Genomic DNA, 23,641 nt, shown 5'->3' with positions numbered 1-23,641 from the left:
CTGCACAGCACTGACATTTGTCGAATTTACCAACACAAGCGGCTGCTTAACCCCAGAAGGTAGCAGCAAATTTTACCCCGCAAAGGCAATCTTCGTCGAACAGGAGTCCTTTTACAGTACAGAGACACTTTTCAACTTTTATAATATGAAAACAATACGCAATTGTTTTTTGTGAAAGAAGCCATTATAGACTTTTGAAGTTTTTTTAAGCTTAAGCCGACTAGAGATTTTTGACCTGGAGTGTCTATATGAAAAATAGAAAAAACAAACCATTAGTGGGTTCGTGTTACCCCTTCTAGGGTTAAATACTATGAAAAACAAATTAAATTATATTTTATATATATTTAATTTGTTTCTATAGAGTTGTTGAATCTGCATCATCTGAATTTGGTTTCTGACTCTCCTGCAGCCTTTGCAGCTGTTTTAACTGCGCATCCCGTAATACATCTAGGATTTTCCACTTTGCTTCAAAAAAAAATTCATCGTGTATTTGCTCTAAATCAATTCGAATTACCTGCGGGGGAAGAAGTATCGTGCTCTAGTAAAGTCAAAATAGAATTTACAATATTACCTCACAAAGATTGGCAATATGCTGAGCCTTGTTCGAAATGACATACTCTGATGGATATACCGCCATTGCTTCATCTGCTTGTATGGTTTGCTCACTGCCTGAATCCATGCGATCTGATTCCAGCACCTGGTCGTTGTTCGGCTGCTCTTCGACCGCAGCGGACGCCTGGCTGAGGAAACCAAAGTCTGGATAATCAAAGAAGTTGGGCATCGGTAACTCCTTGGCTGCCTCCCATTGATCTCGCAGAACATGCACTTTCCGTTTGACGGGCACAACCGGCATATTTGTATCTATGGCAGAGGCAATATTCTTCCACACCTTCTCCTGGTACTCGGAACTCTTGTAGTCCGGACAACTCGGATTCCAGAGGCATTCATTCTGCCGGTATAGATGTATCAGCTTGTTCACCGTATCCTTTTGCGACAGTAGCGTGTGGAATTTGGCTCTTCGATTGAATTTCACATTGAATGCGTTCAGACGACACTGCGGCGAAGATGCCGCCGCGTCCGAATCGGAGGAGAATAAATTTATTAAGCTGTGATAATTCTTTTTGATTAATCCAATGAAGCTTGAGTTTGACATGACAACAAATTTTCACAGTATTAATTTTGAAGCTGGAATCTTTCAAACCCAAACCACAAACACACACACACAACACATGTGTGTGTACGGGTTTCCCTGAGGCTAGGGCAAATTCCAGTGAACGAATTTCTTCAAAATTGGTTTGATTTTAGTAGGTTTACGCTTTACTCGAGTCTCGTGCATGACCAAAAGTATCTTCTTTTGTGCTTTCAAGCAAACATCTGGAGCAAGCTGGCCCAATTCCTGCCTTAATTCAAAACAGAATTCATCCAAATCTTCACGGCCTGCTTCGCAAGAGCCTTCCTGACTGTCTTCGTCAGTTTCTTGCAGTCTTCCAGAGTCTTCCAATGCAATGGAAGCAGGCTGATGCACTGTGAGACTGGGTTGCAAGTCATGGGCAGGAGCTTCTGTAGGAGTTTGATTCTCAACTTTCACTACCTCCGGCAGCAGGAACTGAAACTCTTCCAGAAGATCAAAGGATGGCTTGCCGCAGAGTCCATCCCTCATTTTACATGCTTCAATGCGTCTAAACTCGGCCAAGGCTTGTCTACGCAGGCCATGAATTACACATTCAACTTCAGATCCCGACACGCCCGGACCAAACTGTTTCGCTATCCAGCTCCAAAGTTGATTTCTTTTTCTTAGGTTAGGGTAATCCGCTTGCCGTTTGTTCCACAGACACTCGTGGCCGGCGTAGAAGCGAATCATGGTGATAAGATTTCCTTTGTGAGCAAAGATATTTTCCAAATACTGTACGTGGTTATTAATTTGACTTTGCTCACGTTGCCTATGGGGGTATCGTTTGGAAGACAGCATGGTGTTAGATTTGAGATTTCGAGAAAGAGCAGAACCAAACCAAAACAGGAATTGAATGTCTGGGCGCACTCTGATTTGATTCATAAATTTCATAAAATAATTTGAATGGCATGCCCGCCACGTTTTCTCAGTTCTGACATACGTTTCACAACACTGTGGCTTTTTGGCTTCGTTTGTTTTGCTCTTACATTCTTCACCCCGTGGAACAACGTGCACAATTTTTTTTTTTTATATTAGTTAAAGTAGTAATACAATTAATAATAAAATGCCGTCTAAAATCAAGCCGAGACTCTCGCGAGGTGTCCTGGACATGAAGTTCATGCAGCGCACGAGAGTCAAGGTGGACAAGGAAGATGACGACGAGCAGAGCCGGGCACTGTACTCGAACGAAATCAACGCGAAAATGCTGAACTCCAACTCCAACTTCATCATCGAGCCCAGCTACACCATTTGCGCTGGCCTCATCGACGGACGTCTCAGTTTTCGCGGCATGAACCCGGAGCTTGAGCTGCTAATGGAACAGGAGTTGGCTCAGAAGCTGGCTAAAGTGAAACCCGAACAGCCCAAGGAGGTGTCCGACCAGGACATGGCCAAGGCATACTACACCAATAAGGCGCCCAGCGTCGCCAATAACATGTCCAAGAAGTTTAGCACGAAGAACGACCTCAAGCGGAAACAAGGCAACCAAAAGCAACAAAAGCCACAATTCAAGAGACCTCGCGACGAAGACGACGATTAAGAAGCGCAGCCTTCGTTTAATCATTGCTTTAAACATTAAACCTTTTAGTTTTTACATAGTGTCTTAATGCTAGTTATCTTAAAAATATAACTTCACTCCGAATCCTTCACTGCTTGCAGGGCGTAGCACATTTGGGTCGTGTTTATCCAGCGCCAAGAGTTGTTCCAGAAGTCATAGGTGCTGCCATTCACCAGAACGGTCTGACAGTTCACTAGGGGACAGAACATGAGCATGTTTAAGTGCTATACAGCTAATTCCTACTTACTCGTGTCCAATATGCGCTGCACATCCAGTGGGGAAATCATCTTATCCCAATGATGCGTGCCCTTTGGCACCAGGTTCAACACATACTCGCTTATGGCCACTCCGGCCACCCACATGGGTAGAGTTTTGTTCAAGGTGGTGATAAAGATGGATCCACCTGGCCTGAGGCTACGCACACACGCTTCCAGCAGGGCCACCTTGTCGTCCACGTGCTCGAGTACCTCGGATACAATGACCGCATCGTAGCGCTCGCAATTCGCTTTGGCGTGCTGATCGACTGGCTCCATTTTATACTTCACATTGCTGACCAGCTCCGGACTAAGCTCCTTCAAGTGAACCTTAGCAGCGGCAATCAGTTTCTCGGCCAAATCTATGCCCGTAACCTGGGCGCCCAGGCGCGCCAGTTGCTCGGTCAGCAGGCCGCCACCACATCCAACTTCCAGCAGGCTTTGTCCCTTCAAGACCTTTGTTGTATTTACGTAATGAGACATGACATTGCCGCGCGCAACGATGCCATCCCGTATAAAGGGAACGCTGCGCAGAATTTAGAACTTTGTACTCGGGTGAATATTTTCTGGAAATCTCGAAACATACCGTATTTCATTGAGGGCATGCAGGGCTTCCATTGTGCCATTCTGGTTCCACCAATCTGTGGCTTGATTCTCATGATGTTCCACTTCACGTTTGGTGTCGGCATCGAGTGTTGCACTGCCGCCGCCACCGGTGCTGCTGCTGTTGTTGCATCTGCCTAGCACTTTAGCCAGAGTCTGCAGCAGCTTGCTGTGATACGCAAATGGAACAGTAAAATGGCAAGACACATTTAATGCTTAATTAGCATTTTTACCTGTGTGGATAAACCGAATTTCGCAGCATAATTTTGGTGGCAACAATAACAGTTTTCACGAAAAACAGCTGACAGCCGCCCTGTGCTTTGACAATCTCCTCTCTCCACTACACACACACACACAATCTCTCTCACTCTTTCTCTCTCTGTGGCTTTGTAGAATTGCGATTCAGTGTGGTTCTTTCTTTATCATTCTTCAATGCAAACGAGAGAGAATTGGCATTATCACTTGCGACTTGCGTATTATCGATATAGATAACAAGGTGGAGTGTGGCTATTACTAATCGGCGATCATTTAGGATTTTTTTCACCCAACAATGCCGCAGCAATATAAGCCGCTGCATAACGAGGAAGATGTGGAAAATGCCGCAGCCGATGCCACCACAACAGGAGAAAACAGACAGCAACAACAACAGCAGCAACAAGAGGCTAATCCTCCGGCCGTGCAGTTGCTAATGGTGTCGCTGTTTATGCTGCTCTTCTTTGGCTCCTCGTTCTTCCAGCCACGGCCACGATTGCAGCACCTGAAAGGCGGCGTCGGCAGTAGTTATGATCGGACCAAGTACGACTGCAATATCCAACTGGTGGAGTCTATACCCATTGGGCTCAACTACTCCGCGAACAGTCCAAGGTTTTTGAGCACCTTCGAGGCCTGGCAGCAGCTGTTGGACAGCGCCAAGGAGTCCCTGGACATTGCATCATTTTACTGGACGCTGCGGGCTGAGGACACAGCCGGCGTGAACGACTCCAGCACACAGCAGGGCGAGGAGATCTTCAAGCGCCTTCTGGCTAATGGAAACGGTGGCAGTAACAGGCTCAACATACGCATAGCCCAGAGTGAACCCTCGAGTGTGTCACCAAATGAAGACACCAAGCTGCTGGCCAGCAATGGAGCTGCCGATGTGGTAACCCTCTCATTTCCCAAGTACTTTGGCGGCGGTGTCTTGCATACGAAACTCTGGATTGTAGATGGACAGCATTTCTATTTGGGCAGCGCCAACATGGACTGGCGGGCACTGACGCAGGTCAAGGAAATGGGAATACTGGCCCAGAACTGTCCACAGCTCACCGAAGATGTGGCCAAGATCTTCAAGGCCTATTGGTATTTAGGAAAGAGCACGGATTCAAATATACCAAGTTGGGGCTATGATTATTCGACGAACTTCAACCTCCATTCACCCATGATCTTAAGTGTGAACAAGAACACAACGATGGAGGGATTTTTGTCCAGTTCCCCGCCCCCACTTTCCGCACGCGGTCGCACCAACGACCTGGACGCCATAATAAACACCATTGATTCGGCCATTACCTATGTGAACATTGCTGTGATGGACTACTATCCGCTGATCATTTATGGGCAGCATCCAAAGTATTGGCCTTACATCGATGATGCCTTGCGCCGGGCGGCAGTGGAGCGAGGAGTGGCCGTAAAGCTGCTCATCTCCTGGTGGAAGCATTCCAATCCCAGTGAGGATAAATACCTCAAATCCCTGCAGGATCTCAGCTCCAAAAAGGACAAAATCGATATACAAATTGTAAGTAGATAAATTCAAGAATTTCATGAAATTAAATAAACTTTTTTTCAGCGACGTTTCATTGTGCCCACGGATGCGGGCCAAGAGAAGATACCCTTTGGTCGGGTGAATCACAACAAATACATGGTGACCGATCGTGTGGCATACATAGGCACCTCCAATTGGTCTGGTGACTACTTCACCGACACTGCCGGCATTGGCCTGGTGCTCAGGGAAACGCACGAAACGGAGCAAACCCAAACGCTGCGCAGCGACCTGAGGAATGTGTTTGAGCGAGATTGGAATAGTCCCTATGCCCATGAGTTGGAATAGATTGTTAAAAGTGCTACGAGCCGTCCTTCAAGTTATTCAGTTTTATTCCATTGATTTTTTTAATAATTCTCCGTTTTGATTATATTTTTGTATCTAAAATAAAATAAAATAAAATAATTCGCTTCATACAACAGAGAAAAAATTGTGAAAATTTCAATTATATATCAAATTATTTACAAAGAAAACAGCAATAATATCTATTCCAGATTAATAATAATTAATTTCTTCATTCTGGGGTTGTTGCTTTTGATTTTTCAATACATTGGGTTTGTCGATTAGACCACGCTTAATAACGCTCATTAAACTTATTATTAAATACTCTTCAACTTTAACATTGAACTTACGATTAAGAGGGTAGGGGGTTTGGGGTTTAGGAGAATCACCAGACAAGGGCTGAGAGGTATCCGTATTCTGGGATGATCGGTGATCACTTGACATTGGCATTGCCGCCGCGTTTCAGGAAATTGTTGCTTGCAATGCTCTTGTCTATGGCCACATTAATGTTGGGCACGCGATTCAGCAGCGTGTTGTAAATGAGCATCAGACAACGGGCATCAATGGCTGCAAAAGGGAGCAATTAGTTCATATTTCTGATCCAATGGATGGGACTGACAGGGACTTACCTGCATACAATATTTGTTCGCGACGCAGCGGACGATTGGCCCAATTCGAGCATTGATTTGACTTGTTTAGCTTCTTGCCCAGACACACCAGCGATAAATCCGACAGAGCATCGCCCGCTCGATTGACATTGCCAAAGGGCAGCTCAATGCCAAAGCGCTGCTTCTTCAGCTCCAGCCAAAGGCTGCGCAAATCGAGGTAATGATGCGACAACAGCAGGCGCAATTGCAGCGGCAACGAGCGCTGCAGCACCATCAGATCGCTGTACATGGAGAAGCCCACCTTTAGGATGTTCATGTTGTTGAATACATCCGCTCCGAGGGCACGCCAGTGATTCGCTGTGATGCTCTGCTTGGCCAGGCAATCGATCAGGTAGACATTGCGCACGGTGGCAATCTGCAGCAGACAGAGCTGGCAATCTCCGCACACATTCTGCACCCACTCCGAGTCCATGTATATGATATGTTCGCGCTTCAGATGGCCAAGCATACGCTCGAACTGTGCTGCCGTGTCAACAATGAGCAGACAATCGTCTGGCAGATCCATGGTCAGGTACATATCACAGCCAGTGGCCGAAGAAGTGGCTCCATTATCATCGGAGGTTTGGGGCGCTTCCTCTTCGTTAATGCCGCGTGAGATCTGCGATATAATGTCGTGCGGAAAATCCTTGGGCTTCAGCTTGAACTCTTTGTACCAGTAGACGGCCTCGTTGCGTGAATCTTGAGCCCCCGCCACATATCTGACAAAGTCCACCTGTAGGGCATGATCGGAGGCATGCACGCTAACCATCTCCCGAAAGCTGGCCAGATTAATGCGCGACTTCTCGTACTCTCGAAACAGATAATGCAAGTAGCCGCAGGTTTTTGTAAACTTGTAGTTCGGGGTGACGCCATCATCGAAGCCATATTTCTTGGCCAGGCGAGACACCATCTTCGACATGGGGCGATAACTCAGCACATTATGTGAGACCTTCAAATTCTTGTAGCGGCTGCAGTGGAAATGGAAATGCTTTAATGTTTGACGGCGGTATTTGGTTAAGATTGTTACTCACTCCAGAATGGGCTCGCAAAGCTCAAAGACTGACTTATCTTTGTGCAGCAGCGAGTCAAGAAACTTAACAAACGGCAGGCGTTGGGATGTCGCCTGGTCCAGGTACACTTCGGCCAGCGGCAGCTTCTCCTGTGCAATCAGTGGAAACGCCAGCTCCAGCATATCAAATTCGTGTGCCACCTGCAGGCTGATGGCCCACTGGGCCACCTCCTTGTACTGGCCATCGTCCAGCATCTCGCGCAGCTTGGGCAGCAGCAGCTGGCGTATCTGATGCAGGCGGTATGCCTCGATTATGGCATTGTTGAGTGAGAGCACACCCGAGTTCTTCACGAAATTAAATGCTATCATGCTAGTGTTCTGATCGCAATCCAGCTGCGGATAATCCTGGTGCAGCTTGCACACTGTGTCCAGCACAAAGTGTGACAGGCTTTTCGGCTTTATGTTGCTGCAGTCGGGACAATTGGCGAAGATCTTCAAAGCCAGCAGCAGCGGCTCTTTGTGGTCCTTCAGAGCATTGCCGAGATCCCGGCCCAGGTGGGGCGACTTGTTCTTGCTGTACATGTTCCATTTTTCGCGAAACACTGTGAAGAACTCCTGCGCTTCAGCGTCCAATGTGGCATCAAAGTTTGTTCCATTGATTCCAGCACCTGTTGTAATGTTCTCCAAGCGCTTTATTTTCAAGTTTGCCATGTAGTGTTCGAGTTCGTCCTCGTCATCCTCGAAGCCGGCGGGAATAGCGTTGTACATTTTCTTAGCCATCTCTGCGGTGGGCCAGGAATTTGGCCCAAGTTGCAAAATTCGCGAAATCTTTTGCCTGCCACTCGCCGAGTCGCAGAGCAAAAAAAAAAGACAGGCTGGCAACTCTCTGGCGACGACAGTGGATAGATATGCGCATAATTGTCCACTTTTTGTTTTCTTAATTTCTGTTGATTGGATTTTATTTCATACAAGCAAAACGTAAACACAAAACGTTCTACGTCATTTGGCGAACATGTTGGCAGAGATTGTGGGACCTCATTTTGCTATGCCCGCGGTGACGATTTGCTTGTATGAGTTGTCACATCTATATACTGTATTGTTAGTGCTATGACAATTCGTACAACGATGGCAGCACTGTTTTGTTTGTGCAGCCAATGGTATTTTTGAGCGATGTGGCAACTCCAAGCAGGCGGCACACGTGCATTTTGTTTTAGTTTTGCTCTACAAAAAATGAAGGTGGCAAAGAAAGTGAAATTCCTGGTCGAACCCAAGGCTGGCATTAGTAAAAAACAGCCAAAAAAAGAGACCAAAACAAAGACTGTTTCGAAACCAACCGAAAAACCTAAAGATGGGAAGGAGATTGCCAAGAAACCCAAACAGAAGCCGGTGGTGGCCACCAAAAATGTGAAGCCCCCGAAAAAGGGGTCGAAGAAATCCCACAAAGAGGATCTAGAGGGTCTCAAGCAGATAGATCCAGAGTTCTACGAGTTCCTCAAGACAAATGACAAGAAGCTGCTGGATTTTAATCTAATGGACAGCGATGATGATGACGAGGACGAAGATGAGAAAGAGGCGGTGGCGCCGAAAGACGCCGATAGCGACAGTGCTGACGACGAGGAAAACGAGGAGAAGTACCACAAGCCCAGTGACGATTTGGCTGTGGCCAGCGATGAGAGTGACTTTGAGGAGGAGGGCGAGGGCGATGATGAAGCCGCTGCTGCCGGAGGTACTCAAAAGGTCACCCTAAACCTATTGCGGCAGTGGGAGCAGCAGCTGGGCCAGGCCAACGTATCCATTGACATTGTGCGCAAAGTGATCCAGGCCTTCAACTCGGCCCTGGCCAGCATCTCCGCTGATGGCGCGGACGGTGGTGAGAACCAGCCTAATGCTGCCGCCTTTAAAGTCGTCGGTGCAGCCTCCTTCAATGGCGTTATCCAGCTGTGCGTGCTGCACCTGCAGCCGGCCATTATCCGTGTGCTGGGCGTGAGGCCCAACAGCAGCCTGCCGCTGCACAAGCACAAAAAGTGGGTCAAGGTCCGCGGCTGCCTGCGCTACTACCTCACTGATCTGATACGTCTCGTGGAGCAGGTATCGAGCGCGAATATACTGGGCGTGCTGCTCAAGCATCTGCATCAGATGGCTGGCATGGTCGCTCCCTTCACAACTCTGGGCAAGACCATACTGAAGCGTTTGATTGTGCTCTGGGCGACGGGCGATGAAACTGTTCGTGTGCTAGCCTTTCTCTGCATCTTGAAGATAACAAGGAACCAACAGGTGCGTATATATAGATATTACACCTGACTGAACTAAGAATCTTTCACTCTCTATCTATTGTTCAGGGCACAATGCTGAATCATGTCCTGAAGGCCATGTACCTGGCTTATGTGCGCAACTCCAAGTTCGTCTCTCCCAACACACTGCCGGGCATTAACTTTATGCGCCGCTCTCTGGTGGAGATGTTTGCCTTGGACCTGAACGTGAGCTATCAGCATGCGTTCTTGTACATCCGGCAGCTGGCCATTCACCTGCGAAATGCGGTGATTCTGAAGAAGAAGGACAGCTTCCAGGCCGTCTACAACTGGCAGTTCATAAACTCGCTTCGCCTATGGGCTGATCTGCTGGGCGCCAGCACCAACAAGCCGCAGCTGCAGCCTCTCGTCTATCCATTGGTCACCATTGCCACGGGCGTGATCCGCTTGATACCCACGGCCCAGTACTTCCCATTGCGCTTCCACTGCCTGCAAACGCTGATTTCGCTGTCCAAGGAGACGCAGACTTATGTGCCGGTTCTGCCGTTGATTGTGGAGGTGCTGCGGAGCAATACCTTCAATCGCAAACACTCGGCTGTGTCCATGAAGCCGCTGCAGTTCACCTGCGTCCTTAGGCTGAACAAGGGCCAGCTGGCTGAGAACGGTTTCCGCGATGAAGTCATCGAGCAGGTGTGTGCCTTGCTGCTGGAATATCTCGCTCACGAGTCAGCCTCGCTGGCCTTCAGTGATTTGGTTGTGCCTGCTGTGATGGCCATTAAGGCATATCTCAAGGAGTGTCGCAATTCCAATTATACGCGAAAGCTGAAGCAATTGCTGGACAAGATCCAGGAGAGCAGCAAGTTCATTGAGCAGCAGCGCAGCAAGAGCACCGTCACCTTTGATTTGAAGGACGCTCAGGCTGTGGCCGCTTGGGAGCAACAGTTGCGAACCAAGCGCACACCTCTGGACATCTATTATGCCAGCTGGCTGAAGACACACGAGACAAAGAAACGACGCCAGGCGGCCCAAACGGACGACATCAATTCGGACTATGCTGTGCCGAAGCTGAAGCGACCGGCGGCCAAGACGGGAGTGCCCGTGCGCAACGAAAACGGCGAACTGGAGCTATTCCCCTCAGACTCAGAGGATGATGAGGGTGGTCCGCACATCCCAATGGATGACGATGATGATGACGAATCAGAATTGGAGCAGCCCAAGCCGAAGAAGGTTAAGGTGGCCAAGTCGGAGAAGAAGACGATTGAAAAGGCTGCCATTCCAGAGCCAACGGAGGCAGAGGCAGCCGTTGATGATTATGATGAGGCCGGTGCGGCTGTGGACATAGTTAAGGACTTGGATTTGGATGATTGGTAGAACATTAAGCTACATAATTAATATATTTACACATTACAAATTCATTTCAAATATGACTACTTTTTTTCTGGCGGATCTCGTCCTGGTATGAACTCGTAGTCTTTGTATTTGGGAAACGTGCCAATAGTTGGGCCCTCCACCTGCTTGGGCATGGCTTTGTCATCCTTGGCCTTTGCATAGGTGGCCTCCAGCTCGGCCGCGTTTCGCTTTTTCATGTCCATAATTTGGAGATTTTTCACCAGCTCCTCCCGGGTCGGTGGCTCCTCACGTCGTCCTCGCAGCCATGCCTCCCATTCGGCGGTCAGTTCCTGATCGAAAGCATCCTTGTCGACCGGCTCGAACCAACGCGAGGATTTGCGCTTGCCAATCGCCGGATTTGCCGGGATCTCAAAGTATTTGTTGCCAAAATAGTCTTCGCCAATGTAGTTGCCGCGGAATTGTCGGGGCCGCAATGACTTCCAAAAGTTTTTGAAAATAATGCCAAAAACATCCCTTGTTGGCTTTTGCGCCATGCTTTTGGATTTGTTTGGTTTTATTCAAATGTGAAGTAAAATTAAATTGAGATTGGGGTGAATTGAATGAATTTCGAGGTTAGGTCTGACTTTTGTTATGACATTAACAGCTGATGGGCTGGGCAGTGCTGTAAAGTGCCTGAGGTAGAGCGGTACGTATTCAAATGCGAAAATTGTGCTTCAGTGGCAGCGAAAACGGACTAAACCAATCGCGATTGAAAACAGCCAACAAATCTGTGCGAAGACTGTTGTTATTGTAGTCCATGTCGTGCAAGATTAGTCCAACGCCAGCCGAGTAAATGAACTGCTCGCCCGACCAGCTAGAGCTGCCAATATAGGCGACATCCTCCGTTATCATGTAGGAGTTATGATTGACGCGCCCGTGGGGTATCTTCTCCTGCTCCTCTGTGGTTGGCACCACAAAGCGGCGCTGCAATGGGATAAGGATTAGTTAATGCTCATATCATTGCCATGGCTCACTCACAATTTCTATCTCCACATCATCCCTCAGCTGGGAAAGGGCTTGCAGTGAGCGCAGAAAGTGATCTTCGCTTGGATCGGAATACTTCCACCAGGAAATGAGCAGTTTGATGGCAACTCCTCGCTCCACGGCTGCCTTGCGCAGAGCATTATCCAAATGCGGCCAATATTCCAGCTTGCCTTGATGCCTCAACAGCGGATAATAATCTACCAAAGCAATGCAAACGAACTCCGTGGCTTTGTCGATGGCATTCAGTACGGCATCCAGTTCATTGGCACGCCCCGTGGCTGCCAGCGAAGGCGGTGAGATGGAGACATATGCCTGCATCGTATAATTCATATTCACATTCAGCAGAAGTGGTCGCCGCTGATTGATGTGCGTGTGATAGTTCCAGGGCCAGTAGCTGGGCACATCGTTGCTGCCCAAGTACCAATACGCTTTAAATATCTTGGCCAAATCACGTGTCAGATGGGGACAGTTTTGGCCCAGGACGCCCATTTCCTTGCGCTGGCTGAGCGAACGCCAGTCCATGTTGGCGCTGCCCAGATAGAAGTGCTGTCCATCCACAATCCAGAGATTCGCGCGCAGCCGCTCCACTGCCACCACATCGGCAGCACCGTAGTTGGCAAAGATCCTGGCGTCCGCATGCCAGACACTCTCCTGGCTGCGATTTAGGGCGATTCGGATACGCAGCTTCGGCCTGCCCGCGTCGCCATTGGACAGCAGGCGCTGAAAGAGCTGCTCCCCATGCTGAGTGCTGCTGCTGTCATTGACACCGACGCCGCGCAGTGTCCAGTAGGGTGCGGCAATGTCCAATGTAGTCTTTGCCCTGCCCAGCAGCAGCTGCCAGGACTCAAATGTGCTCAAGAACTGTGGACTACCCTCGGCGAAGTTAAGTCCAATGGGTATGGACTCCACCAGTTGGAGTTGGCATGGAAACGCGGCCGCAACTGGGCCGGGGGTGTTTGCGTGTGCTCCCTCGTTGCTGTGAAACGTCTCCCAAGGCAACAGCAGCACTATCAGCACAAGCACGAACAGTATGAAAACGGGTATGATGTACCCGTGACCACAGCAGCACACTTTTCGCTCATCTCTCGCGGCGATATTGCAGTTGGGTCGCCTGCAGCAGGAGGTGCTTGCAATGTGATCTGCTTGTGTAGCCACTGGCTGGTAGTCTACGGGTATTTCCTGCACCCCTCGACGCTCTGACATGGCGCTCGACCCTGGCTGACTCTGACTGCGCTTCACCAAACATGTTTCCCGTGTTTTACTTATTTATTATTCGCACAGTTGCTACAAATGTGTTTGCCCGCCTACGCAAACAAACGCGCTAGTGTTGGGTAGCGCATGCCAGCGCTTATCAGCGCACGCCCTCGCACACTGGCATAAACCCACGGCAGCAGCGCCCCAAGCAGCGGTTCTGTTCTCTGTGTGTTAAAATCTTCCGGCTGAGAGGGCTGAAAATTTTGATATACGGCTGGGCCTGAACTTGAATTTTTGTGCTGTAATCAAATCCCGACGTGTGCTCTGCGTACTTGCATATTAACCAAATAAACGCGAAATAATGGCTGCGAGACTAATGAGTGCCCAGGCACAGGTACGTTGATTGCGGCGCGTTTGTCTTCTGCCTGCCCAGCCTCTCGTGTGCGATTCCCAATAAAAATCAAAATTTGTGTGCAAACCAATCAAATCTGATAAAGACTGGAGGAACAGTGCAAAATTCGTATACGCGAAAAATCATGCGTATTCATATGCAGGACAGAATGGGGAGAAAGTTGCCAATATTTTTGCACAGCTCTTTTCTAACCTAAAAACGAAATCAAAAGTTGTTACCTAACACCGAAGAGTACATTGTGATTCCATCCCTCCTCCCTTGCTAACCTTCCCTCCTGACCGACGACACCAAACGCATCTTGAATGGAAAAGACTAGACCCTGGGACGGCATCAGTGGGGGGCCGGTGCATTTCAATTCAAATCGTTTTGGATCTATTATAATTTGCATTTACATAACAGCTGCGCTGCCCTCGTTATTTAACCAGGAGATTCCTAGCATATATCTTGCGCCCGGCCGTAGTTCGTCTTATCTGTGACAGGTTTACTTACATTCAAGATAGTGCAACTAAATATAGCTACAATTAAATGTGTCTTAACAATTCTATCACGCGCTAGTCCATGGAGCATATTGCACACCCATTTAGGGGCATTTGCAAAGGCTTCACTGTACTTGTACTTGCCAACAAGTGAATGACCCTATTTGTCGACGTATGTAATTGCATTGCCAATTCAATTTTGTTTGGCTTTGTTTCGTTTCTAGAATGTTGCAACAATGTCGAGATTAATCGGGTGATATTAGCCTTTTATATGTAAAAGTATATACATTTAAATGATTTATCATTCGTTTATCTGATAAATATATAATTTTATTTAATGCAGAACTATTTATGAAGAGGTGTGCATTTAATATTATATATTAATCGAGAAAGTTCATTGATCTGGTTAATTTTTCACAATATACATACACACATGTGTATAATATGAAACCCCGTGACTCTTATGCAAATGTATATAAATACAACCGTACATTTCAGTACATATAAATACATTTTGTGTGTATGTATGTATATCTGGAATACACTGTCAGCTGTCCACACCACGATCAGTAAACAACTCTAAATACGCGTTCATTTTTTGCAGTAGTGTTTGACAATTTCCAAAATATAATTAATAATATCCCTAAACATGCCAATAGCTACCAAGATTCAAAGATTTTAGTTCTATAACCTACATATACCAATTTGCAACCTTCACCTTCACCTTAATTTCAACTGAATTCTTAAACTGCCTCTAGGCTCGTCCTCATACCGTTATCTAGCATCTACATATACATATGTACATACATATGTATGTATGTATGTACGCACATCTAATAACAGCTCCTAATTACGATTTGTACATTTCGTTGATAACGCGGCTTCAATCAAATTAATGTTGAGAGGGCCCGTGACATGTTAATCAAGTGTTTATTACGCTCTAAACGAATCAATCAAATAAGACACGAGTATAGTGTGCACCCAAACTAATGCATTTGTTAATAATCCACTTAGTAGAGAGTTCAGTTGTATAGAGGCTGTACTGTCCCTTCCCAGACTATTGACTTTGAAGATCCTAATGTGCTAATTATATTATCTTGATCTGGTCTTTCAGGTGTGCAGGCTGGGCAAAAATGTTGTCAGCGAGGCAGCGATGGTGCGCCAGTTCCATGCCTCCTGCTACTCGGCCTCGAAGGTGGCTCTGTCCAAGTTCGACTCGGACGTCTTTCTGCCCTACGAGAAGCTGAACAAGCGTCTGGATGTGGTGCGCAGTCGCCTCAACCGCCCGCTGACGCTGTCGGAGAAGGTGCTGTACTCGCATTTGGATGATCCCGTCAATCAGGATATTGAGCGTGGTACTTCGTATCTGCGCCTGCGTCCCGATCGTGTGGCCATGCAGGATGCCACCGCCCAGATGGCTCTTCTGCAGTTCATCTCGTCCGGCCTGAAGCGTGTGGCCGTGCCCTCGACCGTGCACTGCGATCATTTGATCGAGGCGCAGATTGGTGGCGTTAAGGATTTGGCCCGTGCCAAGGATCTGAATCGCGAGGTCTACGATTTCCTGGCCTCCACCTGCGCCAAGTATGGCCTGGGCTTCTGGAAGCCAGGCAGCGGCATCATCCATCAGATCATTCTGGAGAATTATGCCTTCCCCGGCCTGCTGATGATCGGCACTGACTCCCACACCCCCAATGGCGGTGGTCTGGGTGGCCTTTGCATCGGTGTGGGCGGTGCTGATGCCGTCGATGTGATGGCCGACATTCCTTGGGAGCTCAAGTGCCCCAAGGTGATTGGTGTCAATCTCACGGGCAAGATCAGCGGCTGGACCTCCCCCAAGGATGTGATCTTGAAGGTGGCCGACATTCTGACCGTCAAGGGCGGCACTGGCGCCATCATTGAGTACCACGGCAAGGGCGTTGACTCCATCTCCTGCACAGGCATGGCAACCATCTGCAACATGGGTGCTGAGATCGGTGCCACCACCTCGCTGTTCCCCTTCAACAACCGCATGGCCGACTATCTGAAATGCACCGGACGTGGAGGCATTGCCGCCGAGGCCCAGAAGTTCCAGTCGAAAATCCTGACCGCCGATAAGAACTGCGAATACGATGAGGTGATTGAGATCAATCTGGACACTCTGGAACCCCATGTGAATGGTCCTTTCACCCCCGATCTGGGACATCCCATCAGCAAGCTGGCGGAGAACTCCAAGAAGAACGGGTACCCCATGGACATTCGTGTTGGTCTGATTGGCTCCTGCACGAACTCCTCGTACGAGGATATGGGCCGTTGTGCCAGCATTGCCAAGGATGCCATGGCTCATGGCATCAAGTCGAAGATCCCTTTCAATGTGACCCCCGGATCAGAGCAGATCCGTGCCACCATTGAGCGTGATGGTATCTCGGAGGTGTTTGACAAGTTCGGCGGCACTGTGCTCGCCAACGCCTGCGGGCCATGCATTGGCCAGTGGGATCGTCAGGATGTGAAGAAGGGCGACAAGAACACCATTGTGACATCGTACAATCGTAACTTTACCGGACGTAACGATGCCAATCCGGCCACCCATTGCTTTGTGACCAGTCCCGAGTTGGTCACCGCCCTCTCGATTGCCGGCCGTCTGGACTTTAACCCATTGACGGATGAGCTTACCGGCTCTGATGGCAAGAAGTTCAAGCTGAAGGCCCCGTTCGGTGATGAGCTGCCCGCCAAGGGCTTCGATCCCGGTCAGGATACCTACACCGCTCCCCCAACAGTGAGTATCCGTGAGATTTATGTTTTCTTATAATTTCTATCCTTTGTTTTCTCCCACACAGACTGGCGACAAAGTGTCGGTTGCTGTGGATCCCAAGTCTTCGCGCCTGCAGCTGCTGGAGCCCTTTGACAAGTGGAACGGCAGTGATCTGACCGATTTGACTGTACTGATCAAGGTCAAGGGAAAGTGCACCACTGATCACATCTCGGCGGCTGGTCCCTGGCTTAAGTATCGCGGCCATTTGGACAACATCTCCAACAACATGTTCATTGGCGCCACCAATTCCGAGAATAACGAGATGAACAACATCAAGAACCAGCGCAATGGCTCCTGGGGTGGTGTTCCCGATGTGGCACGCGACTACAAGGCCAACAATGTCAAGTGGGTGGCCGTCGGTGATGAGAACTACGGCGAGGGTTCGTCCCGCGAGCATGCCGCGCTGGAGCCACGTCATCTGGGCGGCCGGGCCATCATTGTCAAGTCGTTTGCCCGTATCCACGAGACCAACCTCAAGAAGCAGGGTCTCCTGCCCCTCACCTTTGCCAATGCCGCTGATTACGATAAGGTAAGGCCGGAACTCCATTTGATGTGACCAAAATAATTGAGAGTGTTGTCTTTAAATAGATCCAACCCACGAGCAAGATTTCGCTGCTCAATTTGAAGGGTTTGGCACCTGGCAAGCCCGTCGATTGCGAGATCAAGAACGGCGACAAGGTCGAAAAGATCAAGCTAAATCACACATTGAATGACCTGCAGATTGGATGGTTCAAGGCTGGCAGCGCTCTCAACCGCATGAAGGAGCTGGCCGCCCAATAAATTGGCGCAGCTTGAACTTACTTAAGATCCCCCCAGACCCCGTATCCGAAACGATTCTATATACCCGCTCCTATCAGAGCCCAGATAGGTGTAGATACCACACTCAGACCGACACACAACGCAAGCAATCAAGTTTATGGTATTGTTATTCAAATTGTTTTACAAATTGTTTATAGATTTTTTTGTGCTGTTTTTTGAAAAAGTGAATGATGGAATATGTTGTCGAGCACGTACCGAGCGAGAATTAGAGAGAGTTTTATATACATGCATACATACTTATAATTATACAAACATCTATTATTATTATTATTATTTTGTAATTCTTGCTTTGTAATGTTTCCTTCGATATCGATTTTGATTATGTTTTGCGAACTTGTCTGAGCAGATCTGCAGATTGCAATGACTATGAAAACGATGAAATGCGAATAAAACTTAAAGTAAATATACGTATTCAACTGAATCTTTTATTTGAAACCCGAAAGCGGACAATAAAATCCAACCCAAAGAGCATGTCCCCCCACTTTATCCGAGTTCTACCAACCAACCTTTGTTTTCACAGCACTAAACTAATTGTATCAATTATAAGACATAAGAGAGTACCAGGCAGTTGATATTAAATAAATAAATAAATATAATATGCACATGTAGCATCAAGTTCTGATGGAGTTTTAATGCTTCGAGTTTCTCTGGAGTCGCCCTGTGGAATTTGAATTTAAAACCACAGAAAAGTATAAATAAATAAGTGAAAATGAAGGGTCTTGAAAGGTATCGGATTACCATCCAAACAGCCAATATAAAGAATTGAATACATTTTGAATAAATATGAATTTTTTATGACTTTTTACATAATGTCAAAATATGCGTTAGATTATATTTAGATGTTATTTACTTTTTTCGGTTTATTTGTAACAGTATTCAAAATTCTCAGCTGGAAAAATGAATTGCAAGCGTCAAGGTGGTGCCGCAAGGAGTCTCACACGCATACCTCCCAAGCCATCCGTTTCAACGATAAGTGGGGAAGCGCCAGAGATTACGCGTCGAATGAAGAAATATCTCAAATTGATTGCTCTGTACAAAGGCCACGACTGCTTGTGGCATCAATGTAATAGCAATTTTTTCAATAAACCTGTGAAGGAGAAAGTCTGGAAGGAGATTGCCAGAAAGATGAAGAAAAAGTCAGATCCTAATCGCTGGAAATTCCTAATTAACAAACTTCGCTATAAAGTCGAACTGGAGCGCCTACATCAGCAGGAGGCAAAGTTCCAGCCGGATTTAGAGCTGCCGCCTAAACTGGAATATTCGGATAAATTTCAATTCTTAAATCATATGTTTGACAGAAAGTGGGGTAAATCTCCTGTAACCACAGAGACTGTAAGTAGCCAGAGTTTCTACACTGCAATTGGTTCAGTCCGAATACCCTTTCCATAGCCCATTCCACATGGATCTGCTTGCTTTTTGATGTTGAATTCCGCTAGAAAGGAGTGCAGCAAAGTGACATCGTACGCCAGCAAGCTAAAGACCTTGGGAAACCTAAGGAACAACAAGTGCAGCAGGCTAAGTCTCTCGCACGAGGCCTTTCGGAAGATGATGGTGGCCACCAGTGGCTCCCAGCGATCGGAAAAGACAGCTTAAAGAAAATAGAATTGCCATCGTAACCATTGAAGCAGGGGAAAAGGAGAATATAATTGCATCATAACCATGAAATAGTTGGAACGGAAAAACACCTTTTAAAGAAAACAAAATTGCCAGCCTACCCGTAAGGCCAAGCCAGGGAATGGAGAAGAGATTTCTCGATAGCTTCATCGAGCGTTGAAGTATGTCTCTGGCGGAAAGAGATTCTAGTGCCGGCTGGAAGATGTTATTGGAAGGGAAAACATTATTAATATGAATATGTAAATTATTTAAATTTAAACTGACGAACAAAAAGTATATTTTGAAGAATTCCATGAGTATTCGATTCGTTCTTCGTATATTGCTGGCAGAGCCCCGAAATAGTAGTACAAACGCTTGTTAAAAGTTTCAGCAAGAGCAGAGAACAAAGGCTGCTTAAGGAACAATAGAACCAGACGTGCCAACATAGCCAAGCTATGATTAAATGCATTCCAGCTTGTAAATCGCTTTTTCGTTTTATTACATTTTTCTCTGTATCATCGTAATCGGGTTTTTGTTGTTTTTGTTTTGTTTCTTGTATTTTTGCCATTCTTTAAATATAGACGTTTTTTTTATAACAATTCATAATTTTAGCTTACAATATAATATTTCTTGATTTTTATATATTCTTACAATTTGTATTTCTTTTACTGTTTTGCAAACACTTGCCTTTCTTTTGCCACGGGAAAACACAATTTCCTCTTACAACTTTTCAGAACTGGGACATCTTTTTGTATTTATTTAATATCTGTACGAAGATATATATATATCATATAATTCTTTATGTATATAACTAAAAATGCGTAAATTAATTGTTTTGTTTTACGTGGTTTTTGCTTGAAGGGAAGGGGGTAAGGGTAATTCCTTTTCATAAAAGGAAGCAAACATGCAAATGTACATAATCAGTATTTTTTAGGGGGGATTGGGGGTGGTGGGGCGGGCAAACGTCTTGCCTTTCCTATGTTGCTTAATTTCCGCATTAATTACAAACATTTATCGATATTAAGAACCTGATGTGTTGGTGTTTCAAAAGCGGGGCACTATCTATAGTTGTATTTACGCTTCAGTTACTCCGCTCGTTTCACGTGTTTTTTCTCTCTTAAAGGCAGCTCTTTATCGGGGGAGGATCAGGTTCAAGATCGGTATCGGGATCAGCTATCAAGCGTCGCTTTGCATCGGGCGGCAAGACTGAATCGTTCGACTGATCCTTCGCTTTTGTCGTACTCTGAAGCTCCCGCATAGTACGGCTGCTGCTATTGCTGCTGTTCGGTTTTATTGTTTCCTCTATTTCTATGAAATGGCTGTTGAAAGATTTGGTTTGAGCGCATCATTCCCACTCAGTGGTACCCGGCGGCTTGGCGGTCAAGTCATAGAGTACCCGCGAGATTCCATCCAGCTTGGTTATGTCGCGCACTATTTGATTAAGGACCTGTCAAGCAGCGAGCAAAGAGTTTAGAGATCAATCCCGCAATGCAGTTTAACAATTTCAACACTTACTTGCAAAGGCAGTCGCACTGATCCAGGCACAGCTGGCACTCCAGTCATAAAATCGCTGGTTATGAATGGACGCAGCACCACCGATCTTCTGCAGGAGGGCGTCCTATTGATGGGATCCCGATCAAAGTGCACGGGTATCAGAACGACAGGCATCTGTGAGATTTTCCTGTACAACCCAGCTTGCATGATAATCTACAAATAAGTCAAAGAATACCAACAATTTGTTGAACACCGACTATATGGATTAAAGATTCTTTTACCTCATTTGCAATGGCATCAGCTTGCCGGAGTTGCGACAACACCACCGTATTGAGGGTTGTGTGCGTTATGTCTGTGACCAAATATTGGACGGGCTCGCCAAAGATGTAGCATACTCTGTTGACATTATGCAAAATGCGCGGTATGATCTTGGCCAGAAAGAGCAGGTCCATCCAATTGGGCTCCTGACTCGTGGACAGGCCCACCACATAGCTGTAGCTACGCTTGTCGCCTTGCACACCCACCGAACGGATGGGTAGCAGTGTGGCCTGAATTGTGGAGTTGGCAGAGATGCGCAGCAGCTCCTTTTGCTCGACCTCACTGGTGGCGCCCGTCACTCGATTGATGAGCGCATGATTCTTCTGCAGTTTGTTCTTATAGTCGACAATCACACGCACAATAACCTATAAAGAAAGTGCCTTAAATATTCCGTCTGATGGATGATTTCGCAGCCTAGTACTTGCCTGAGTCTCTGAATAATCCTTTTCCATATAGGCCTCCTCGGCGCACAGTACACGGATAGCCAGACCGGGTCCTGGGAAGGGTTGTCGCTCGACTAGCTCTGCCGGTAGACCCAGATCATTGCCCAGATCTCGTACCTCATCCTTGTGAAAGTCACACAATGGCTCCACAACGCGTCCCGCATTTCGCAGTTCTCTGCAAAAAAGAAAACTCTTCCTTTATGTACGCCTTAAAGATCAGAGATTAAGAGATGTCTAACCTAATCAGATCTGTGTCATTGTGATGAGTTTTGATTGTTTCGGCATTCGTGCTGACCATATTCGATGCAGACTCAATTAGATCCGGCCTAAGGGTGCCCTGGGCGAGCATAACTTCTTCGGGTTTGAGTTTCAGAAAGGCCACCACCTCGTTGGTCACTTTTACGAATATATCACCAATTATCTTGCGCTTCTCCTCGGGATTGTAGGTCTGACAGAGCATGGGCGTCTCAACGACCGAGTACTGGCCGGGTCGCTTCACTTGCGTAGTACCCTTGAGGAACGTATAGATTTCCTTTCGGACAATCAAATCGATGCCAATGTCACGCAAAGATTGCTCCACCTTTTCACTTTCGTTTTTGCGCATGAAACCTGAAAGATTATACATTTACAATTGAATTGATCTTTTTAATGAATGATTTTGCATACCATTATCTACATGCACGGCAATGATCTGATGAGGATAGAGGGCACGTCGCAACAAGGCTGCACAAACACTTGAATCCACACCGCCACTGACCAAGAGCTACAAATACAACACAGATATTTCAATGTAGGATTATACAAATTATTCCTTAAGGTATGTGTACCCTACCAAGACTTTATTACTGCCAACTTTCTCTCGAATGTAGCGTATGCACTCCTCCTTCCTGCTGCCCATTGTGAAGTTTGGTCTCAGTTCGCAGATTTCATAGAGGAAATTTGATAGCATCTGTTTGCCATTGATGGTTAGGTCCACCTCTGGATGAAACTGAACGCCATAGATGCGCAACACTTCGCTGTAGATGGCCGTGATAATGCGATTCGTTGACCAACCGCCCACTTTAAGCTTCTCCCCAACTCGCTCTACGCTGTCCCCGTGGGTGAGCAGTACGGATTGTGTGCGACTGAGGCGGCTGTAAGTAAAAGGATTTCCAGATTAAACCAATTTTAAAAAAACGACAAGCAAATGCTAGCTTTTGTTAGGCCACGTGTAGATCAGTTTATAGACTGCACTAAACTGAACTGTTCTTGGCATTAAAGATTACTCTGGCAGCATTGTATCAGCATTCAAATAAGCTTCATCGATTTGAACACTTTCTTTTTGCTGCCATTGGATTTTCCTCTTGGGCTTTCGCTTACCTGAACAACGGGCACGCGGTTTCAATCTCTATGTTCTGTTGGCCATCTTCTCGGATGTCCGTCTTGAGAACGGTGCCGCCAAACTCTTTGTTGATTAGCTGCATGCCATAGCAAATGCCAAGCATGGGAATTTTCAGCTTAAACAGATCCGGATCGTACGTGGGCGCATCCTCGGCATACACGGAATTTGGGCCGCCGGAAATGATGATGCCCCGATAGCCATTATTCCGTATCGTGGCCGCTGGTGTATCTAGGGGTAGTATATCCGATTCAACGAGCAGTTCCCGCACCTTGCGATCTATAACCTGTAAAGCAAAAATCAAAATTATATTGAGACGATGGATAACAAAGGAATGCCTTACCTTGCCGTACTGTGCTCCCGCATCCAGTATAACAATCTTATCATGCCGCAGGCCATTCTCCGCTGTGCCATGAAATATGCTTGAATTCATTTCTTTATCGTTGCAGCACTGCAAATATGGAATAGAGGATGTGGAGAAGTGTTCGCTGTGAATATCAGATCTCGACTATCATTGGGTTAGCATTGCTCTGGGCTCTTTATATGCACCAGATCTGAGGCTGTAATCGAAGCAGAGGCTACAAGGTTGCAAGCGAGGAATAGGAGATAGGGGCTAGGGTTTAGAAGAGACGCGCTCACATACCGGTAATAGCTTGTGGAGCACTCGTAGAAACATTCAACATGCAGAAAGCCAGGGCAGACGCGACGCAGTGCATCCAACAGAGAGAGAGACAGAGAGGGAGACACGACACTGACACGACACAATTCTACGATAGACAACAAACATTTCC

The 23,641-nt window shown here is 47.0% G+C and overlaps 11 protein-coding genes and 1 non-coding gene across 12 annotated transcripts; 5 read left to right on the top strand and 7 right to left on the bottom strand.

Annotated features, from left to right (window-relative positions):
- Positions 1–330: 330 nt before the first annotated feature.
- Positions 331–1,233, bottom strand: LOC117899961. The gene is made up of 2 exons (XM_034810116.1): positions 572–1,233; positions 331–514 (listed from the first exon to the last, which is right to left on the bottom strand). The coding sequence occupies exons 1-2, from the start codon at positions 1,151–1,153 to the stop codon at positions 356–358; spliced, it is 741 nt and encodes a 246-aa protein (XP_034666007.1). The 5' UTR covers positions 1,154–1,233; the 3' UTR covers positions 331–355.
- A 947-nt stretch (positions 1,234–2,180) lies between these two features.
- On the top strand, positions 2,181–2,762 carry LOC117899962 (M-phase phosphoprotein 6). The gene has a single exon (XM_034810117.1). It carries the CDS (start codon positions 2,235–2,237, stop codon positions 2,706–2,708), a length of 474 nt encoding a protein of 157 aa, XP_034666008.1. The 5' UTR covers positions 2,181–2,234; the 3' UTR covers positions 2,709–2,762.
- Positions 2,763–2,791: 29 nt separating this feature from the next.
- Positions 2,792–3,920, bottom strand: LOC117899960 (ubiquinone biosynthesis O-methyltransferase, mitochondrial). The gene is made up of 4 exons (XM_034810115.1): positions 3,817–3,920; positions 3,567–3,752; positions 2,974–3,506; positions 2,792–2,919 (listed from the first exon to the last, which is right to left on the bottom strand). The coding sequence occupies exons 1-4, from the start codon at positions 3,843–3,845 to the stop codon at positions 2,801–2,803; spliced, it is 867 nt and encodes a 288-aa protein (XP_034666006.1). The 5' UTR covers positions 3,846–3,920; the 3' UTR covers positions 2,792–2,800.
- Positions 3,921–4,001: 81 nt separating this feature from the next.
- On the top strand, positions 4,002–5,752 carry LOC117899958 (5'-3' exonuclease PLD3). The gene is made up of 2 exons (XM_034810112.1): positions 4,002–5,351; positions 5,403–5,752. Exons 1-2 carry the CDS (start codon positions 4,134–4,136, stop codon positions 5,661–5,663), a joined length of 1,479 nt encoding a protein of 492 aa, XP_034666003.1. The 5' UTR covers positions 4,002–4,133; the 3' UTR covers positions 5,664–5,752.
- Positions 5,753–5,888: 136 nt separating this feature from the next.
- LOC117899957 (exonuclease mut-7 homolog) lies at positions 5,889–8,198 on the bottom strand. The gene is made up of 3 exons (XM_034810111.1): positions 7,336–8,198; positions 6,287–7,272; positions 5,889–6,224 (listed from the first exon to the last, which is right to left on the bottom strand). Exons 1-3 carry the CDS (start codon positions 8,091–8,093, stop codon positions 6,091–6,093), a joined length of 1,878 nt encoding a protein of 625 aa, XP_034666002.1. The 5' UTR covers positions 8,094–8,198; the 3' UTR covers positions 5,889–6,090.
- A 320-nt stretch (positions 8,199–8,518) lies between these two features.
- Positions 8,519–10,989, top strand: LOC117902666 (nucleolar complex protein 2 homolog). Its single transcript, XM_034814196.1, has 2 exons — positions 8,519–9,587; positions 9,653–10,989. The coding sequence occupies exons 1-2, from the start codon at positions 8,544–8,546 to the stop codon at positions 10,931–10,933; spliced, it is 2,325 nt and encodes a 774-aa protein (XP_034670087.1). The 5' UTR covers positions 8,519–8,543; the 3' UTR covers positions 10,934–10,989.
- Positions 10,918–11,538, bottom strand: LOC117902668 (NADH dehydrogenase [ubiquinone] 1 alpha subcomplex assembly factor 2). The gene has a single exon (XM_034814198.1). The coding sequence runs from the start codon at positions 11,443–11,445 to the stop codon at positions 10,990–10,992; it is 456 nt and encodes a 151-aa protein (XP_034670089.1). The 5' UTR covers positions 11,446–11,538; the 3' UTR covers positions 10,918–10,989.
- Positions 11,539–11,572: 34 nt separating this feature from the next.
- LOC117902667 (5'-3' exonuclease PLD3) lies at positions 11,573–13,279 on the bottom strand. Its single transcript, XM_034814197.1, has 2 exons — positions 11,930–13,279; positions 11,573–11,875 (listed from the first exon to the last, which is right to left on the bottom strand). Exons 1-2 carry the CDS (start codon positions 13,136–13,138, stop codon positions 11,606–11,608), a joined length of 1,479 nt encoding a protein of 492 aa, XP_034670088.1. The 5' UTR covers positions 13,139–13,279; the 3' UTR covers positions 11,573–11,605.
- Positions 13,280–13,354: 75 nt separating this feature from the next.
- LOC117902665 (probable aconitate hydratase, mitochondrial) lies at positions 13,355–18,035 on the top strand. Its single transcript, XM_034814195.1, has 4 exons — positions 13,355–13,523; positions 15,132–16,769; positions 16,831–17,334; positions 17,394–18,035. The coding sequence occupies exons 1-4, from the start codon at positions 13,491–13,493 to the stop codon at positions 17,583–17,585; spliced, it is 2,367 nt and encodes a 788-aa protein (XP_034670086.1). The 5' UTR covers positions 13,355–13,490; the 3' UTR covers positions 17,586–18,035.
- Positions 18,036–18,486: 451 nt separating this feature from the next.
- On the top strand, positions 18,487–19,474 carry LOC117900627. Its single transcript, XM_034811056.1, has 2 exons — positions 18,487–18,956; positions 19,014–19,474. Exons 1-2 carry the CDS (start codon positions 18,522–18,524, stop codon positions 19,215–19,217), a joined length of 639 nt encoding a protein of 212 aa, XP_034666947.1. The 5' UTR covers positions 18,487–18,521; the 3' UTR covers positions 19,218–19,474.
- A 607-nt stretch (positions 19,475–20,081) lies between these two features.
- On the bottom strand, positions 20,082–23,301 carry LOC117900098 (GMP synthase [glutamine-hydrolyzing]). The gene is made up of 9 exons (XM_034810318.1): positions 23,194–23,301; positions 22,832–23,136; positions 22,305–22,605; positions 22,139–22,235; positions 21,712–22,081; positions 21,455–21,647; positions 20,993–21,394; positions 20,733–20,924; positions 20,082–20,664 (listed from the first exon to the last, which is right to left on the bottom strand). The coding sequence occupies exons 1-9, from the start codon at positions 23,281–23,283 to the stop codon at positions 20,563–20,565; spliced, it is 2,052 nt and encodes a 683-aa protein (XP_034666209.1). The 5' UTR covers positions 23,284–23,301; the 3' UTR covers positions 20,082–20,562.
- Positions 22,667–22,803, bottom strand: LOC117902849. Its single transcript, XR_004649447.1, has one exon.
- Positions 23,302–23,641: the final 340 nt, after the last annotated feature.

Source organism: Drosophila subobscura, chromosome U (assembly GCF_008121235.1).
Source record: "Drosophila subobscura isolate 14011-0131.10 chromosome U, UCBerk_Dsub_1.0, whole genome shotgun sequence".
Taxonomy (NCBI): domain Eukaryota; kingdom Metazoa; phylum Arthropoda; class Insecta; order Diptera; family Drosophilidae; genus Drosophila; species Drosophila subobscura.
This window is presented reverse-complemented; position numbering and strand designations above follow the sequence as displayed.

Coding starts and splice junctions, on each gene's coding strand:
- LOC117899961 (XM_034810116.1), bottom strand. CDS start 1,153: ATGTCAAACTCAAGCTTCATTGGATTAATCAAAAAGAATTATCACAGC. Junction 515..571: donor ATATTGCCAATCTTTGTGAG/GTAATATTGTAA, acceptor CTTCCCCCGCAG/GTAATTCGAATTGATTTAGA.
- LOC117899962 (XM_034810117.1), top strand. CDS start 2,235: ATGCCGTCTAAAATCAAGCCGAGACTCTCGCGAGGTGTCCTGGACATG.
- LOC117899960 (XM_034810115.1), bottom strand. CDS start 3,845: ATGCTGCGAAATTCGGTTTATCCACACAG. Junction 3,507..3,566: donor CATGCCCTCAATGAAATACG/GTATGTTTCGAG, acceptor AATTCTGCGCAG/CGTTCCCTTTATACGGGATG. Junction 2,920..2,973: donor GCAGCGCATATTGGACACGA/GTAAGTAGGAAT, acceptor TCTGTCCCCTAG/TGAACTGTCAGACCGTTCTG.
- LOC117899958 (XM_034810112.1), top strand. CDS start 4,134: ATGCCGCAGCAATATAAGCCGCTGCATAACGAGGAAGATGTGGAAAAT. Junction 5,352..5,402: donor ACAAAATCGATATACAAATT/GTAAGTAGATAA, acceptor ACTTTTTTTCAG/CGACGTTTCATTGTGCCCAC.
- LOC117899957 (XM_034810111.1), bottom strand. CDS start 8,093: ATGGCTAAGAAAATGTACAACGCTATTCCCGCCGGCTTCGAGGATGAC. Junction 7,273..7,335: donor CTTTGCGAGCCCATTCTGGA/GTGAGTAACAAT, acceptor TTTCCACTGCAG/CCGCTACAAGAATTTGAAGG. Junction 6,225..6,286: donor CGAACAAATATTGTATGCAG/GTAAGTCCCTGT, acceptor TCCCTTTTGCAG/CCATTGATGCCCGTTGTCTG.
- LOC117902666 (XM_034814196.1), top strand. CDS start 8,544: ATGAAGGTGGCAAAGAAAGTGAAATTCCTGGTCGAACCCAAGGCTGGC. Junction 9,588..9,652: donor AGATAACAAGGAACCAACAG/GTGCGTATATAT, acceptor TCTATTGTTCAG/GGCACAATGCTGAATCATGT.
- LOC117902668 (XM_034814198.1), bottom strand. CDS start 11,445: ATGGCGCAAAAGCCAACAAGGGATGTTTTTGGCATTATTTTCAAAAAC.
- LOC117902667 (XM_034814197.1), bottom strand. CDS start 13,138: ATGTCAGAGCGTCGAGGGGTGCAGGAAATACCCGTAGACTACCAGCCA. Junction 11,876..11,929: donor ATGATGTGGAGATAGAAATT/GTGAGTGAGCCA, acceptor ATCCCATTGCAG/CGCCGCTTTGTGGTGCCAAC.
- LOC117902665 (XM_034814195.1), top strand. CDS start 13,491: ATGGCTGCGAGACTAATGAGTGCCCAGGCACAG. Junction 16,770..16,830: donor CCTACACCGCTCCCCCAACA/GTGAGTATCCGT, acceptor TCTCCCACACAG/ACTGGCGACAAAGTGTCGGT. Junction 17,335..17,393: donor ATGCCGCTGATTACGATAAG/GTAAGGCCGGAA, acceptor GTCTTTAAATAG/ATCCAACCCACGAGCAAGAT.
- LOC117900627 (XM_034811056.1), top strand. CDS start 18,522: ATGAATTGCAAGCGTCAAGGTGGTGCCGCAAGGAGTCTCACACGCATA. Junction 18,957..19,013: donor CTCCTGTAACCACAGAGACT/GTAAGTAGCCAG, acceptor CCCTTTCCATAG/CCCATTCCACATGGATCTGC.
- LOC117900098 (XM_034810318.1), bottom strand. CDS start 23,283: ATGAATTCAAGCATATTTCATGGCACAGCGGAGAATGGCCTGCGGCAT. Junction 22,236..22,304: donor TTGGCAGTAATAAAGTCTTG/GTAGGGTACACA, acceptor TTGTATTTGTAG/CTCTTGGTCAGTGGCGGTGT. Junction 21,395..21,454: donor AGGATTATTCAGAGACTCAG/GCAAGTACTAGG, acceptor CTTTCTTTATAG/GTTATTGTGCGTGTGATTGT.